The sequence below is a fragment of the Arachis ipaensis genome, chromosome B2 (assembly GCF_059453495.1).
Source record: "Arachis ipaensis isolate K30076 ecotype BB chromosome B2, ASM5945349v1, whole genome shotgun sequence".
Taxonomy (NCBI): Eukaryota; Viridiplantae; Streptophyta; class Magnoliopsida; order Fabales; family Fabaceae; genus Arachis; species Arachis ipaensis.
In genome coordinates this window covers 16,790,593-16,804,080 of record NC_142437.1, presented here as the reverse complement: position 1 = coordinate 16,804,080, position 13,488 = coordinate 16,790,593, and the positions used below count along the sequence as shown (strand labels likewise).

At 30.0% G+C, this 13,488-nt stretch overlaps 1 protein-coding gene across 2 annotated transcripts; it reads left to right on the top strand.

Annotated features, from left to right (window-relative positions):
* Positions 1 to 2,556: 2,556 nt before the first annotated feature.
* On the top strand, positions 2,557 to 6,893 carry LOC107625069 (alpha/beta-Hydrolases superfamily protein). Of its 2 annotated transcripts, none has more exons than XM_016327626.3 (8): positions 2,557 to 2,762; positions 3,546 to 3,860; positions 4,095 to 4,294; positions 4,457 to 4,807; positions 4,898 to 5,098; positions 5,272 to 5,342; positions 5,521 to 5,657; positions 6,354 to 6,893. In XM_016327626.3, the coding sequence occupies exons 1-8, from the start codon at positions 2,723 to 2,725 to the stop codon at positions 6,686 to 6,688; spliced, it is 1,650 nt and encodes a 549-aa protein (XP_016183112.1). In that variant the 5' UTR covers positions 2,557 to 2,722; the 3' UTR covers positions 6,689 to 6,893. The 2 variants fall into 2 exon arrangements, with proteins under 2 accessions (XP_016183112.1, XP_088361643.1); XM_088505517.1 differs by lacking the exon at positions 2,557 to 2,762 and adding an exon at positions 2,861 to 2,960.
* Positions 6,894 to 13,488: the final 6,595 nt, after the last annotated feature.

Below are 13,488 nucleotides of genomic sequence, written 5' to 3'. Positions count from 1 at the left end.
AAGAGTTTGAGATGAAAGATCTCGGAAGAACTAAATTTTGTCTCGGCCTGCAGATCGAGCATATAAAAACTGGGATCTTTATTCATCAAACAACATACACAAATAAGATCTTGAAAAGATTTTATATGGATAAGTCACATCCTTTGAGTACCCCAATGATCGTAAGATCTTTGGATGTGAAAAAGGATCAATTCCATCCTAAGGAAGAGAATGAAGATATCCTTGGTCTTGAAGTACCATATCTTAATGCTATTGGCGCACTAATGTATCTTGCTAACAATACACGACCTGATATATCATTTGCTGTGAATTTACTAGCAAGATATAGTTCCTCTCCAACCAGAAGACATTGGAGTGGAATCAAACAGATCTTTCGATATCTTCATGGAACGGTTGACATGTGATTGTTTTATCCCTATGGATCCAAGTCACAATTAGTTGGCTATGCAGATGCTGGATATCTGTCTGATCCACACAAAGGGAGATCTCAAACAAGATACCTGTTCACGTATGGTAGTACACCTATATCATGGAGGTCCACGAAACATAGGATTGCTGCAACATCCTCTAATCATGCCGAAATACTAGTGATACATGAAGCTAGTCGCGAGTGATTTTTGGCTGAGGAGTTTAATCCAATATATTCTGTCATCATGTGGACTGATTGATCAGAAGATAGCTCCAACTGTCCTGTTTGAAGATAATACAGCATGTATTGCTCAACTTAAAGGCGGATATATCAAAGGTGATAGAACAAAGCATATTTCTCCCAAATTCTTCTTCACTCATGATCTTTAAAATCAAGGGACAATTGATGTCCAACAGATCTGCTCAAGTGACAATCTGTCAGATTTATTTACAAAGTCACTCCCAAAATCCTCCTTTGAAAGATTGGTACACGAGATTGGAATGCGCCGATTTCGAGACATTAAATGATGTCGACAAGAGGGGGGGACTGTACTCTTTTTTTCTTGGTCAGATTTTTTTCTCATTGGATTTTTCTTGACAATGTTTTTAATGAGGCAGTCCCCATCACAATGGATTTGTACTCTTTTTCCTTCACTAAGTTTTTTTCCCACTGGGTTTTTCTTTAGTAAGGTTTTAACGAGGCATAATCCTAAATGGACATCCAAGGGGGAGTGTTGTGACGAGGATGCTATGGATAAGAATGGATGTCCATTAATGAGCAATTCAATTTCCTATGTTGAGAAGAGCAAGTTTTTATGTTGAAGGAAATTAATGAGGTTTGAAAAAGTAAATTTTATTTGCCTATAAAAACATATACGGGACAAATGAAATATACACAAGTAAGCAATAAAACAATATTATTTCTCTACTCTTCTCTCTCTCATACTATTCTCTCTCTTATATATTTTATTATAATAGTTAATTATATCTACTATATTGATATAGTAATTCTAGTGAATATTACTACTTGAGTTATCTAATTATATTTTTATATTTTATATTTATTACTTCTTCCTTATTTATTTAGTTATTTTACAACAGAACTTGATTAATAAAAAGAATTGGAGGTGTAGTATTATTCAAAAAAAAAAAGACAAATTCTGTCACATCTGTTAAACTTGGACACGACACTAAAGAATGTTTTTAGTTTAAGAAATAGAACTTTGATAAATCTAAAAAAAAAAAAACTATTTAAGAAACTTTAAATAGAAAATTTTAAGAAACCTCAAACAGATTTTAAGAAATAACTTATAAGGATTCAAGCTGTTCGGTTGTTCGTCGGAACGGTGAATCAGATAGTTGGCGGGTTGAGAGCAACGGGTGGATGAGAGACTTGGACTTGAACGCAAGCTCCTGGAAAAGCAAGGTTAACTGGATCGTTGGTGGGTCAGCGGATAGAGCCACCTACAAGGACACTCCAATACTAAAATCAGTATTCATACGATGAGACAGCTAATTAAGTTTAAAAGTGATGTACTTAAAATATGTTTCTCCCTACTGTACTCAAATAAATCCTTTGTCTCAAGTTCATCTGCTTAAAAGCTTCTATAAACAATCCAGATCTAACAAGGCAATGTGTGAAGTGGCGCACAAGTCACCTTTACGTACGGGTCAATTACAAACACTTCAATTATTTCATACTCAAAAATAGTGGCTCAGTAAAGTTCACAAACAAAGTTTAAGCCAAAGTTTCTGTTATAAATAATGTGGATAAATATAACTCATTTTATTTCTAATGTGCTTTTAATTGATGGATTAACTCAGAATTTGGTGCACATCAATCAATTCTATGATCAAAGTTATATAGTTATTTTTTTTTTAATTTTATGGACAAAAAATATAACTAAATTTAATTTTTATTTATAATTAAATTAGATTCATATTTTTACTAGAAAGATAAATAAAATTACAAAAATTTAATAATTATTAATTGGTGGCCATTATTTTTTATGCTTATAACAATTTAATTATTTTATTATAAAAAAAAGTTTGATAACTATGTTGTAAAAAGATTTAATTATCTTATTATAAAAAAAAATTAATATTTTAATATATTTTTTTTAAAAAATGCCTCCTACTATTTTAGTTAATTCACAGTCAATTCATTCAAGAGGTTTCCACTCTACGCTTTTTCATTTGGCGGTGCTTCAAGAACCCATTTCCACCTTCTTCTTCTTCTTCTTCTTGATTTAGATTCTTGATTTTCTAAATCAATTCGTTTCTTCAATTGTGTATCTTCCATCTTCTTCAAGAAATGTATCGCCAGAACGTAAAGAATCTTCTCCGCAACATCTGTTAGTTCTTTTTCCTTCTTCTGCTTCTCATTCTTTTTCATTTTTCTATCTCACTTTTTTTCTTTGAAAAATTATTTCTATTCTTCACTTCAATGCTGCATGTGATAGAGTTTTCCGGAATAGGCCACAACTTGTTTTTGTTTGCACAAGAACAGCATTCTTTGTTTCCATTATAGAGTTGCTATGAAGGAATTATAGGTTTTTGTGATTGTTTTTGGATATTTGTGATGAATTATTTGGATATTTGTGATGAATTATTTGGTGGATAAATGAAAAACCATAAGTGGAATGATTCAAAGGGATTCAGATTTTTAATGTTTTAGTGATGTGAACATGATTTATGACTAGATACCTATATAACGCTGAAATGTTCATAGTTAAGACAAAATGTGAGCAGGGGCGGGGGGAATTCTACCATTTTAGATTCTCAAAATTAGGTGGTTTGTTAGATTATGCAATTTTTGGTCATTTTTACATTGTGTGAATACAAATGTCAATGTATTTATTTAATCTTGCTTCTTTTCCTCTATGTTAGGTTATAGAAATCTTGTCATATTAACGTATCACGTCATCAGTTATGATAGTTTAATCCACACCTATGACATAGTTTGCGAATTCTTGTAAGATGATCTTTGATTCATTTACATAGTCAGTTTGGTTAAGGGATTCATGCAGTAATGTGCTACACTCTTACCAAAATGTTCTTGAAGAACTGATACCAAGAAATATCTTCCTTCGTTTGTCTGTGTCTGTTAATTTATTAATTTGTCATACAATGTGCAGATTCTGCCAAACTTCTTTTCAGTAAAGAAGAGCCGTGTTGGAACTATATGCATAGCGTTTTTTACCAGCTTCAGTTACAACGGCCAAGATCAGATAAGGTAGAAGAAGATAAGCTAAAAGAAGGGAAACAAGCGCGGAAGACTTGTTTCAAATCTGAAGTTAAGAAGAAGAAGGAAGATAACAGTTACAAAGTTAGAAAAGACAGTTCTGATGACGAAGATCCCCCAGATAATAATAAGTGGAAATTGGAGCTAGCTTGGCTCACAAAGGCTATAGAACCAGCTGTGCAATTTTGTAAATGGGCTATGCCAACAGGTATGTTAACTTTGAGAGATATTCCGTAAACATTGTTGGTATCTTTCAGTCAAATGATTTGTCTGTAAAAAAGTATGACTCAGTTAAATTATGTGTTATATAATTTCTTAATATCTTAACTATTTGTTCTGAAAAATGAAAATGATCACACATTTTATGAGTGAAGGAAAGACGATCCAATGTTGCAGTTTGCATTAAAGTAATGCAATGCTGAATTGATTTTACATATTGCAGTAAATGGAACTGGAAACAAACCCCCACCAAGCAAACGATCCCTTATGGAAATCATTGCCTGCATTAAACAAAGCAAGCTTGGAATCCAGGATTGGAGTTTGAGTGACCTTACGATTGGCTTGTATCTGATCTATCTTCGTCAAGCTTCTGCACATCCACTTGATGATATCAAAGGCATTGAGATATCATCAGAATCAACAGTTAAGTCGAAACTGTATTTTAGAGGCAGAAGTGCATACAAGATCATGTGATATTATAAGATACTTATATGCTTTTATACTGTTATTGTTAACATAAGGCTAGAAATGATTGTGATTCACTGCCTCATCCATTCTTATTAAGATAATATTATTGAATTTCAGGTTCAAGATCTCATTTATTATCTTGAATTGGCTAAAAGTGCTTATAAGGATAGTCCTGCTGCTCTTGCAAGGAACAGCATGCTCCGAGAAAGGAATATCATAAAATTCATTAGAAATTCCAGCGTAATGACACCTAGCTATTATATAGGGGTTGATCTTCGTAAAAGGCTTGTAATTTTAGGTATCCGTGGCACACAAACTGTATATGACCTTATCACTGACATTCTTTCCTCAAGTGATGGGGAAGTCACTTTTGAGGGCTTTTCAACCCACTTTGGCACTGCTGAATCTGCTCGTTGGTTTCTTCATCATGAAATTGACGTCATAAGAAAATGTTTGGAGAAACATCAGGTGGGATTGATGTTAAGTTCCTATTTTGGTTTCCATTTCTTAGTTTATTATTATTATTCATGCTATAAAGTGTGACTAACTCATTAACAGGGATTTAGGTTACGACTTGTCGGTCATTCTCTAGGAGGTGCTATAGCTTCTTTATTAGCAATAATGATCCACAGAAAATCATCGAAGGAGCTGGGTTTTAGTCCTGATATTGTATCTGCTGTTGCATATGGAACTCCACCATGTGTCTCCAAAGAACTTGCCGAAAGCTGCTCTGGCTTTGTTACGACAGTCGTGATGCAGGTGTGTGATTGCATTTTATAGTGTCTGTTACAATATTTTGTCTGCACAAAAGTAATTATGTTTAACTCCTGCTGATGAATCACATTCTTTTGCCAAGTTTTGTTCGTCTTTATCTGTTGTGTTTTCATTGTTAGTGGATATTTACAGGACTTATTGTTTGTGGATACTTACAGGATGATATTATACCTAGATTGAGTGTAGCTGCCTTATCAAGGCTTCGAAATGAAATCCTTCAAACTGATTGGTGAGTAACATTTAGTTTATAGCCTTCAAGGAATTGGACATACAGGAAACTAAGGAAGGCACTCAGAACAATTGTAATTTCGGTCAATAAAATGTTTTAATGAAAGATTCTCTTTTTCTCTTTATATCTGTTTGGAAGTTAGCTAACAAAAGATTTAATTGAATTGCATTTTCTTCAGGATGAGTGTAGCTGAGAAAGAAGATTGGAGAAGCGTCATAGATTTAGTTGCAAATGCCAAGCAGGTTGTCTACTCGGTGCAAGATGTAGCTAACAAACTTGCTGACTATGCAAATTTCAGGCGAATCAGAAGTTCAGGTTATTGAGATTTTTCAGTGCTGGTTCAAAACTCTGTTTATTTGTTTCTCATTTTATGATACCAACATCTTAAACCTATCTGCCTTTCCTATAACATCAAAGCATTTGGTGCTGTTGGTGGCTTTTTTTATTTATAATCAACGTTCTCTGAAAATAAATCAGAATTGAAAAAAGAAAGAATAGTGGCACATTACCATACTAATCTTGTACCATTAACATTCATCCTAATATGTTGTCATTTCTTTGAATGGTCATGGTAGTTTTATTAACGAGTTAGGACATGTACCATGGCAAAATTTTACTTAGTTTCTTCCTTTATACCTCTTCTGGAAATACAATTTTAATCCCCTGAAATTTATATTTTATCCGTTTTCCATGTCCTATCATCCTAGTGTGTCGCCCTAACATGTAATTGATTATGTTAAGAACTAATTCAACTTCTTATAGTCAATGAAAATTTATGTGGATGCAATATCCAAGAAGAAAAGGAAGAATGCTTAGACATGAATACTTGACTTATTAAACTAAAACAAAAAATGTTATTGGTACTAGATATTGCATTAAAATCACACATGAAAAAAGAAGAGGAAGAAATTATACATTAAAATTGTTCTTGGTTTTTTAATATTTACTTGCACTCTCTAATTGCCTTTGTTGCATAATACTTAAACGCGCTGCTTTATTCTGTGTCAACAGCTGGTCCTAAGAAGTTGCCGGTTACTAAAGTGGCGCCTTCACCCCGAAAATCTGCAAAGGAAAATTCAGCTGTCACGAAAGTCAAGGAAACTAAGCCTGTGTTACCTGAGGAATTGTTTATACCTGGTTCTGTTTACTATTTGCGGAGGAACTTGGAGTCCAAAAAGGGTACTGATTTCTTCACACTCTTCAAGAGGCAACCTGGTGAGCATTTCCAGAAGATAATTCTTTCAGGAAATTTGATAACTGATCACAAATGCGATAGCCACTACTATGCCTTAAGAGATGTTCTTAAAGGTTTGCCATGGAGCAGCGAGGAAGGTATTTTTAGATAATAGATCATACAGATGTATTCATTAATTTCTTTCAATTTTTTTTCCCTTTCTTGATGCCATTTAATTGGAATAGAAGTGTACATTGTATAACTAGTTTTTCTGCACTCAGGGTGTACATTGTATAGCTCTGTAGAATGTATAAGAACAAGAATAATAATGGATAGTGTTTCCATACTCAGAATAAACTTTAGGTTCAATTTTTGCAGTGTTTGTTTACTTGATTTGAGGGTCAATATGTTTGGTGGTTCTGTTTTGAATTTTCAAATGTTGATTATTGAAACTTGTGATTTTGAATTAGGTTTCTTTGAATTTCTTCATCCTTTTCTTGATATCTGGCTGTTTATCAGCATGTGTATTTCATTGTTATTTCTTTAGCTAAGTAGAGAGAAAAAATAAGGGCCATTTTCTCACTAGATATGATCAATTGGCTATATTAATCAAACGATGTTTTGAGCTAACTAAATACTCAAATCTAAGTCATTCTTAATGATATTGCCTATGTGGTTGTGGGGAATTTGATTTAAGATTGAACAAAAAGTTTATGAAAAGTTTTATCAAATTCTAAACCTTAAACCCTTAATCGGAACAGATTTTCAACCGAAGCAAGTCAATCTTGATTTTCTTAGATTGAATGATCAATTGATCATGTGATGGGGTAAACAGAATTGTATTAATTAATTGACTTTCCTAACCCAGAATGATTGAAGAGCCTTCTTTTGATGTGGTTTGGGATGTCCAATGCACAAATGCATTCATCTTCATCTTTTCAAATAGTTGTGATTATGTCTTGTAGTTATTTGTCGTGCAATACTTTGCACATATGCTTCACTTTTATGTCTTGTAGGTATTATGTCTTTTTATTCGAACATCAAATTAGAGCACTAACAGAAAGTGGTAAGAGTAGGGGGACATGGGTGCTATTATATAGTAGTGTCATATATTTACTAATATTACAAATTCGGAAAATGTTTTAACTTCTCTAATGTTTAGAAAATCACTTTCGAAACCTCCCAAAATAGAAATTCTATCAAAATATCAACTTGATCAACTTTTGTCAAACTTTAGGAATTTCATAAGTTTTTTCAAGACTTAATAAGGGATTTTTCAAAAGATTATTATTATTATTATTATTATTATTATTATTATTATTATTAAATTAGGAAAAAAATTTGGTCAGATTTGTTTTGACATTATTATCCCGTTATTATATATGTCCCGGCCTAATCATGGAAGCATAAATAAAGCAACGGATAAGTGCATCCTCTGATAAACGTTATGTGTAATCTTTTTGTTCCTACATTTAATTTTAATAAGAAAAATCCACATTATTACCAAGCTCTTTGGGTAGAGCAAGGGGACCATCCTATATGCTTCATCATTTTTTTTTTGTAGCCTTTTCATTTTGTTTTCTTTTCCCCCTTAATCTCATATTATATGTTTATTAAAATTTTGGATGTATTTGTAGCCGGTGCCACACCATATCTAGGGTAAAAATGCATAAATGTTTTTATTCATTTGTTTAAGTGATCATCATCAAAAGCTTGCTCTATATGGTAACAATTAAAACATGTGTTACATTGCATTGGACACACTTAAACAAACAAAAATTGTATTTTGTTTTTCTTTATGATAGATCATGATACTTGGTCCCAAACCTATGCTATATATAGCTTGATATATATTATCATCATGTGACTACCATAAGTGGTTGAGTTGTGATTCATGGATTTGTAATTGATTATTTAAACATTATAAACTTTCCAGGTATTTATTAGAAAAATACAATGTTCTAAAAACTCAACTGATTATTAAACCGAATTAATTAACAGTTCAAAGATTTTAAAGGTTCAAGAGTTTTAATTGGGGATGAATTAGATATAAAAAATAATATATATATTCATTTAGGAAAGGATTTTTTAAAATAATTTTTAACCAATTTTTTAAGGTCTTTTATTGCTTTTGTAGATTTTTTTTATCGGTTTTTTGCAATTGATTTTTGTCTAAATCAAATTAATCAGATGACCGATTCTCGATTAACTTTAAATTGACCGGTGTGTTTCGATTTTTAGAACAATAAAAAAAAATATATTCTATAACATTGTCATCGATATCATTCTTCTTAAAATATGTACTTTTGAACAATCTTAAATTATTATTCTAAATATGACGGTGTACTTTTAATTTATATTAATATTCTGAAAATGTAGGATTAAAGTTAGTTTGAATAAATAATTTAATTAAAATTTTTGAAAAAAATAAAATATAAATATTTATATTAAAAGTAGTTAATAAATAAGTTAGTTTGTTTTTAGTTTTTTAGTTATAGAATTATTTATTTTAAAAGAAAAGTGATAAAACAAAATTTTTATTATAGGAGAAGTTATTTTTTTTAACTCTATAAGTATTTTAAATAATTTTTGAAAAATCACAAGTTAATTTTAAAAATTATATCAAACATTAATGCTGTGATTTTTCATAAGTTAAAAGTTAAAAAAATTATTTCTAAACCTTTCCAAACAATGCCTAAACAATTTCCCCAAATATTGGTGTACTTTATTTATATTCATCCTTTGTGCCATTATTTTTAGGGTGTTAGATTAGAGATATAACCATTAGTGTTACATTCTCCTATTAGCTTAAGCTTTTAGGATGAGTGGTTTCATGACATGGTATCAGAGCTTTATGTCCAAAAGGTCAAGAGTTCGATCTTTGGTGAACCCCAAATAGCAAATTAAACAAACCCAAAAAAGAGAGGCTCTCACTCTTGCTTGAGAGGGAATGTTAAAGATATAACCATTAGTGTTACCTTCTCCTATTAGCTTAAGCTTTTAGGATGAGTGGTTTCATGACATACATGACATAGAGCAAACAACGAATAGGTCCCTAATTTTTTATCTCAAAGATAAAAAAATTTTCGACTAATTAAAAATACAAAAACGTTAATTTCTAAAATGCAAGACATCTAAATCTCTTCAAAGATCGATTTGTTCTTATATATTTTGCACAGAAAAATTTAAATGTCTTATATTTTAAAAAATTAGAAATATTTTTATATTTTTAATTAATAAAAAATTTATGTCTTTAAATTAAAAAATTAAACATTTATTTATTTTTTTCTCTTATTTTTAAATATCAACCGGTTGGACATGACATTTAAGAAAAACAAATTAGACATAAGTCACATAGCTATTATTCTGAAAGTAGAGATACCCCTTCTATAGTTCTATCAACTTCAAAATTAAAACTAACGAAAGAAAATTAGGAACAATAAAATATAAATTAACTAAAGAAATAAACCTGATGGTGCGTGGTTTGCATTAGCCACCCTATCCACATAACTGTTGCTCTTCCAATAAGTGTGACTAAGCTAAATGCGCCAATCTTTTGTTAGGACTAGAAGTGACAAATGGGTCAAAATCTATTAGATTGATTTACGTAATTTGTCAAAATAAAATGAGTTGGACTGAAAATTTGAAATTACTAAACTTAAAAGGTCTGTCTAATTCGTCCCACCTAATCTGTAAATTTTGATGGGGTTCGACGGGACAGACTTTTTCAGCGGACCAAGTATTTTTTTGGTCAGAGTCGTTTTTTTACAAATTTTTATGATGTTATTGATCTGCAAGAGAATGAAGATGATCATTGAAGATGTTCTAAGTTATATTTTGGATTATGTTTTATATTTGATTGATTATAAACTTGAAGATGTTTAATTATATGTTTTGGATAATGTTTGTTTTGCTTTGGACAATGTTAGTTTTATTATTTTGTTTCAAAAAACTTGATTTATGATTATGTTTATCACATATTTATAATTATAAGGACTTTAATATTTGTTAATTTAAAAATTATAATTTTTTATGCATTTAGAAATTATAAATATATTGAAATAATTCTGAAATTATATATATTGTTTAATATTTAATAGTTTAACAAAAAAAGAAATTTGGCGAGTTTGATCCATCAACTCACCAGCACGTCGTTAGGTGGGGCAGGGCGGGCTTTCCCGTTTGCCACGCCTAACTAAGAGGACTCTAATGTCATGCGCAAGAGCAGGGGCAGATTTATGCATAAGTGTTCATAGATTGGACCTGATACGTATATTTTCGGTATTTATTCCAATTCGATAAAAAAAATTATGAATATGATCTGATTCACAAGGCTGTCGGATCAAATTAGATCCAATCCACACACTAATACAATCAGATTACGAATTTCAGGTAGATATCTGCAAATAAAAAAAAATAATATTTTTTTAATATTTTATTTTAATTAATAATGATCATATATGTTATACTATTTTATTTTTATTATTAAAAAAAATTTATTGATGTTTTTTTTAATAAAAATAAAATTTTTAAAATAATTTTATATTTTGTGAATATATCTAATATTTAATTCAATATATAAATGTTCCAAATTTAAACATAATATTAGATCTGATATGCATACATTTCTAAATTTATGGAGTCTAAAGTGGTCATGGCCCGCTTAATTTTTTTTAGAACAATTTAGTAGTAGTATTATTGTTATTATATAAAATATATGTACTATGGATTAAATATATATTAATATATTAGACACTCAAAAAATATTATGCTAATAACTTAATATTTATAATGTATTGTAATATAGTAGTAGCAAGTAATATTTAAAATGTAAAGTCTATATCGATTGGAGAAGAGAACGAAGCATGCCTTATAAGGGTGTGGATATTTTTTTCTAACATGACGCGTTTTGACGAATGAGTGTGAGGGATTTTGGCTATCATTTCTATTGTCAATGGCAAAACCGTGAGATTTTGTGTGCCAAAGCAGACAATATCGTGCTAGCGGATGGTTTGAGTTGTTACAGATGGTATCAGAATCGGAGTCCAAATTGATGTGCCAGCGAGGACGCTAGACTCCCTTAGAGGGGTGGATTGTAAGGTCCCACATCGGTTGGAAAGGGGAACGAAGCATGCCTTATAAGGGTGTGGATACCTCTTCCGAGTATGACGCGTTTTGACGAGTGAGTGTGAAGAGGCTTCAGCTATCATCCCTATCGTCAAAGACAAAACCGTGAGGCCTTGTGTGCTAAAGCGAACAATATCGTATATAATAAACAAAAGAATATAAATATATAAATAATTAAATGTGTAATAAACTTGTAATTAATATGGGTTGGACTAAAACAAAAATAATAAGCTAGCCTAATTATAAATTAAGGTGATTCAAATAAAATAAAATTATAATTAATAATTTTAATTTTATAAAATATCACCAAACAAGTTAAAAATACTAAAATATTAAAATATATAGTTAAATATTAACTTTTTATATAATATAATTATTAATTTGATATATATGTTATAAATTATATCTTTGTTAATTTTTGTTATATTATTTTTTAATTTATTTTATATTTAGTTTAGCCGCCTTCTTATAAAATTTTTTTATTCTGCCACTGCACAAGAGGATAAGGATTGTGTTGGAGTTCATACATATCGTGAATTCAAATGGACATTGAAAATGTCAAATCAATTCTTCCAAAAGTTTAAATAGATATTGATTTTTTTTTTCTTTTTTAGAATAACATGAATTAAATTTTAGACTTTTGTAATAAAATTTTTAATATTATGTTATAAAATCATTTCTTTTAAAAATTTAAACTAATAAAAAAAAACACTCAGATTATTATATTTCTAATAAAAAAGCTACTATAAAATTATTGAGAGAATTCCAGATAATACCACTATAGGTTGCAGAACTCGTATTTACATATCGACTTGAAAATTAAGATTATATTTATAAAGCATGTTTTGTTTTGCTCCCTAATTAGTGTGATCCTTTGTATTTCACCTTCTAATGATTCAGCGTCTTTGTTAGCACATTGATCCTGTCATTAATACGGGTGGCAAAGTGAATAGGCCATTCTAAGGTTCGTCCAAAAATTGGGACGAGCTATAAAGCAAACTTAAAATGCTAATATGCTCCGTTTTATGGTGGAACAACGGGTAAATCTTCCTAATTTTCTTTTTTACAAAAATAATAAAAATAATTTAAAAATATAATTAAAAAATTAAATACAAATAAAAAATAATCAAATTATAATATAAATTTTTTATTATTTTTTCTGAATTTAAAAACTTTAATAGAATTATTCGTAATAATATCTATTAATAAAATTATTTTTATTTTAAAAAATAAGTCACGTAACTTGAACACATAGACGAGAATATAAAATAAAATAAAATAAACAAAGTTAATAACAAAAAAAATAATAAAAAAAAAGTAAAAATAAAATATGTTTAAAAATCGTATAATTATATATATATATATATATAATCACTCTTTTATACAAAGTAAAAAAAACCTTTGCCCCGACGAACCAGTTCGTACCATCCCGCCAAAACTTATACCTTTGGCAAATATTATTTTTATTTGATGGGTTATAAATTTTAGTCTAATCCGCCTTTTTGGTAAGTCAATATATCGGCTCGGCATGTTCAGCCTGTTTTGTTACCCTAGTAATTGACTCTGATAACATCTATAATAGCCTAGTCTCAAAGTCACGAACAAATCCATGAACAAAATGTTATGTGGGGCAAGTATTAACATTTTTAAAAAATATAAGAATGTATACATAAATACATATGTGTATTCTCATTGTGAAATTGTTTGTCTTCATGTTAAAATAAAGTATGTTTCGTTTCTCTTTTTAGTTAATAAAAACCTTGGCAATCGATCTTATTTTTTTATTTATGGGTAAATATATTTATCGGCCTCTAACTATTTCTTTGTGAGACATATCGCATCCTA

Coding starts and splice junctions, on each gene's coding strand:
- LOC107625069 (XM_016327626.3), top strand. CDS start 2,723: ATGTATCGCCAGAACGTAAAGAATCTTCTCCGCAACATCT. Junction 3,861..4,094: donor TAAATGGGCTATGCCAACAG/GTATGTTAACTT, acceptor TACATATTGCAG/TAAATGGAACTGGAAACAAA. Junction 5,658..6,353: donor CAGGCGAATCAGAAGTTCAG/GTTATTGAGATT, acceptor CTGTGTCAACAG/CTGGTCCTAAGAAGTTGCCG.